Source organism: Sesamum indicum, linkage group LG1 (assembly GCF_026168435.1).
Source record: "Sesamum indicum cultivar Baizhima isolate 11 linkage group LG1, ASM2616843v1, whole genome shotgun sequence".
NCBI lineage: Eukaryota > Viridiplantae > Streptophyta > Magnoliopsida > Lamiales > Pedaliaceae > Sesamum > Sesamum indicum.
The window spans coordinates 2,533,734-2,537,360 of NC_142657.1; the positions used below are offsets into that span (position 1 = coordinate 2,533,734).

Sequence of the window (3,627 nt, forward strand, 5' to 3'; positions counted from 1 at the left end):
TTGGATTTGTATTTTGAGTATTTTGTTTTGTATTTTACAAATAGAGATAAATAAGTGTGTGTTGAAAATAGATTATATATTTGGATCTGTGTTTTGAGATAATTTAAAATATTTTAAAATAAGTAGTGTAGGTTTGATACTGGGATTTGGGATATGTCTTTTTTATATTAAATATACAAGTGTATATATATATATTATATATATATAAAGTTGAAAAATATAAAAACACACAGATAGATAAGGTATAAAAACACGAAAAAAAAACATTGTGTGTATTTTATCTTGTCTCAAAAAATGCAAAAACATGAATCCAAACATAGTTTATGTATTTTTCTTTGACTATTTTAATAATTTGTTACTTTTTGTCGTTAAAGGGTTTTAGCAATATATATTCTTCCTATTAGTAGTCTTGATGACTTATTATCACAAAACCACCCCAAAACCATGTAAAAAGGCACTCTAGATGATAATTTGACATATTATTTTATAAAATAGTCAATAAGAATTCGATAGAAAATAAGAAAAACCCACAAACTGCATCGTAATTAACCCTAGATGTTATTGTGGGATTTAGTGCAAAATTGAGAGTTTCACACAAGTGCATAGATACATGAACACCCGCACTCTAGTCTCCTGTTTCACAACCCACCAAAGTTATTCATACATCATTTGCATTTCTACTCAAAATAACTTTCAATCTACATCCAAATTTTAGTAAAATAACAGGAGCACAAGTTCTTAAATGACACAAAAGGTGCTTGCTCATAAATTGGTAAGTCGTTCTGAAGGAAAAAAAAAAGGGAAAAAAGGTAATATCAATTTCAAGCACAAAACTTTCCACATCTCAAACAACAATGGAAGTCTTGAGATATATAGATAATGATTAAAAAGTATCAGTTTCTTATCCAGTTAGGCCTTGCCCATGCTATGATAGAACATTTTAGATAATTTGACCCACAATTCATAGCTTGAGAGTGCTCATCTAGCAGTTTTTGCCTTTCCTCTTGTAGCTTCTAATAAAATACATTATTCCTACACTACTCTAAATATTCTCTATGAGAACACAATTTTATAGTTTGCACAATTGGAACACCGGAACAGACACAAAAGTTTATGAGCCCATTGCTATCAGTGTCAACCAAATCGAACACGTCTGGTAAACATTGGCTACAACACCATGCTTAATGACCTTAATATCTTATTACATTATCTCAGTAACATTCTGTGTTTATTCTTCTATTTTAAATAGTTTTTACACATAATCCTTAACAAAATTTTAGGCTTTCTATATGCGTGGGTGAAAATAAAATGGGTAGTTCTGTACAATAATTCCACGGGAATGAATAGAATAGAATTAATTGTATACATAAACTATAATTTTCTTTCTAAACACATATTTAACCACACAAAACTCGTAAACAAGGTAATATTTGACAAGGTGTAAACGTAAACGAAACTTGTTGCACCCAATTTTTTTGCTCTACATCAATTACCAATAAGCAATTTCTTGATTTATAACTCAATGCCTTTAGGTTTACCAATCAGGTTGTTAGCTTATTTGAATTTCCCTAGAGATTTGAAATGCACGAAAAAACAAGAGCCTGTAGGCTCAAATCCAATATATACTCAGCAAGTAAGATAAAATTAAGACAACAAATCTCCCATGGAGCCCCAACATATTGCACGATAAAGCAAAGCAGGCTAGAACTGGTTTAGTACCATTTCAACCCTCTAACTTTATCTAACAGCAGTTCATCTACCAAACTAAACTAGAAATTCTTATTTTATAATTTATTAACTATTAAACCAACAACATAGGTAATGGAAGGGACTGGAGAATTTTCAATTTTTGTGGTGGAAAAGTTGGGGGGAAAGACACATGATGCTCCAAAAGTTGTTGGATGCATATTGTCTAGGAGCACAAAACTCAAAAAGGGAGGGGGGGTGTAGAGCTACTTCAGTAATTTTTCTTATATGATCACAGTAATTGGTAGCATTTTTTTACTCAATAGAATCGCACTGTGAAATGACGACACACAGGATGGGTTTATAACAGGTTGGTCAAAAATCATAACTTTAGGACATTTTTCACCTTACAAGGCTATGTGGCGTAAGAACCTGATTTTTTATTCACACATCTGATAACATGAGGCAATGATCAATAGCAATTTATGAAAAGTTTGAGTTCACACCTCAAATATTGCTTGGATACAGGAACACCCTCACTCTAGCTCCCTAAATTTAACATATTATTGATAAAAACAAGTTTATCAATATCAGAAAATAAGAAAAATTTTAGTGAAAGAGAACAATAACTACCATGGATTTTGGGGGAAGATTGGACTTGAACTTGGCCCGAACGACGCCACTGTTACCATGAGGGCGCACAACCTTGCCCCAAATGCAACCGTAGTGAGAGCCATTCTTCTTAACCTTGGCATTGTAAATGTAAGCCATGCACTTCCCAAGGTACCAAGCTACTTCGTCCTGAGTATTCACTCCCTCAATATGTATAAACGATATGTTTGGATACTGATTTGATTTCGACCTATCACAAGATTATTCGCATCATATCACACTTGCTTAACTTGTTTTTCTTCATTTTTGCACTTTTACCAAACACAAGCTCCTCCATTTCGTTTACCTTTTGTACCCACGTACAGTTCCACGCTCGTAGAGTCTGCACTCAAGCGATCCAAAACAATAACAATTAAGAAGAAATATCAAAATCAAATGACAAAAAGCTTTGTCTGGCGAAATTAACCACAGTTGTGTGGGAGATGAAATAAAGCGCTAACTTGACGCGCTCCCCCTGACAACCCTTCACCATTGTTGTAGTCCAAAAGCAAGCTTCAGACGATCCAATTATAGGGAGTCAAAAAGGAATATGGTAGGAAGTGAAAGACTAGGAGAAACCCTAAGATGTAAGCTCTTGGAGGGTTTACTGCGAGATGCTGTGTAAGCCGTTGATTGGATAGACTTTGACAAGGCTGAATTTAGGTTGACTGGCGCACGGGTCTAACTGTATATGATTTGGGCTATTCCATGTTTGAAAGAGAACTTTCACCTAGCGGCCAGCCAGTCACATTTACATATGCAAGTAGCGATTAATTCGGGTACCTGTTGCTTTCTTGTTGACATGTTAAACCCCTAACAGCGTTGATTCGGTGAGAGAAATCGAATTTCTTTCTGGGTCATCCATCAAATGAACTTTTTCAATATGAATTAATTTAATCCAACTATGTAATCAACTTCTGATGATTGGTCTAAAAAATTCCAAATCGAGAACCCTTAAAAAAGGGCATTAAAGTGTTTTGTAGAATCTTGCGCTAAGTGATGCTTTTATATGTTAAGTATTGGCTTTCATCGATGACAAATGCATGAGGTCTATACACTTTAGTGGATGCCTTACAAGGAGGTTGTCAAGTTCATTGAATTGACTCGAAAGAGTTTTCATATGAAAGTCGTATGAATGATCATTTAGTCTTCTAACTTGATGAACCACAATAACCTTGTGCACGGGGCGGCTATTTCTTGGTTCTGGTTGATGTGACTGCAATATAAAGTTCTGCACCAATACAATCAGAACATACAAGGAGATTGGTGTTTTCCAAGAAGGGATTCATC

The 3,627-nt window shown here is 34.3% G+C and overlaps 1 protein-coding gene across 1 annotated transcript; it reads right to left on the bottom strand.

Moving 5' to 3' along the window:
* Window positions 1–2,193: 2,193 nt before the first annotated feature.
* LOC105155512 (large ribosomal subunit protein eL33y-like) lies at window positions 2,194–2,830 on the bottom strand. The gene is made up of 4 exons (XM_011071401.1): window positions 2,799–2,830; window positions 2,645–2,680; window positions 2,320–2,548; window positions 2,194–2,235 (listed from the first exon to the last, which is right to left on the bottom strand). Exons 1-4 carry the CDS (start codon window positions 2,828–2,830, stop codon window positions 2,194–2,196), a joined length of 339 nt encoding a protein of 112 aa, XP_011069703.1.
* Window positions 2,831–3,627: the final 797 nt, after the last annotated feature.

Bases quoted from the DNA above. Each gene is read 5' to 3' on its own strand.
- LOC105155512 (XM_011071401.1), bottom strand. From the start codon at position 2,830: ATGGTGAAGGGTTGTCAGGGGGAGCGCGTCAA. The intron at 2,681-2,798 runs GTTAGCGCTTTA...GCTTGAGTGCAG, and splicing joins TGTCAGGGGGAGCGCGTCAA to ACTCTACGAGCGTGGAACTG. The intron at 2,549-2,644 runs GTAAACGAAATG...ATCTTGTGATAG, and splicing joins ACTGTACGTGGGTACAAAAG to GTCGAAATCAAATCAGTATC.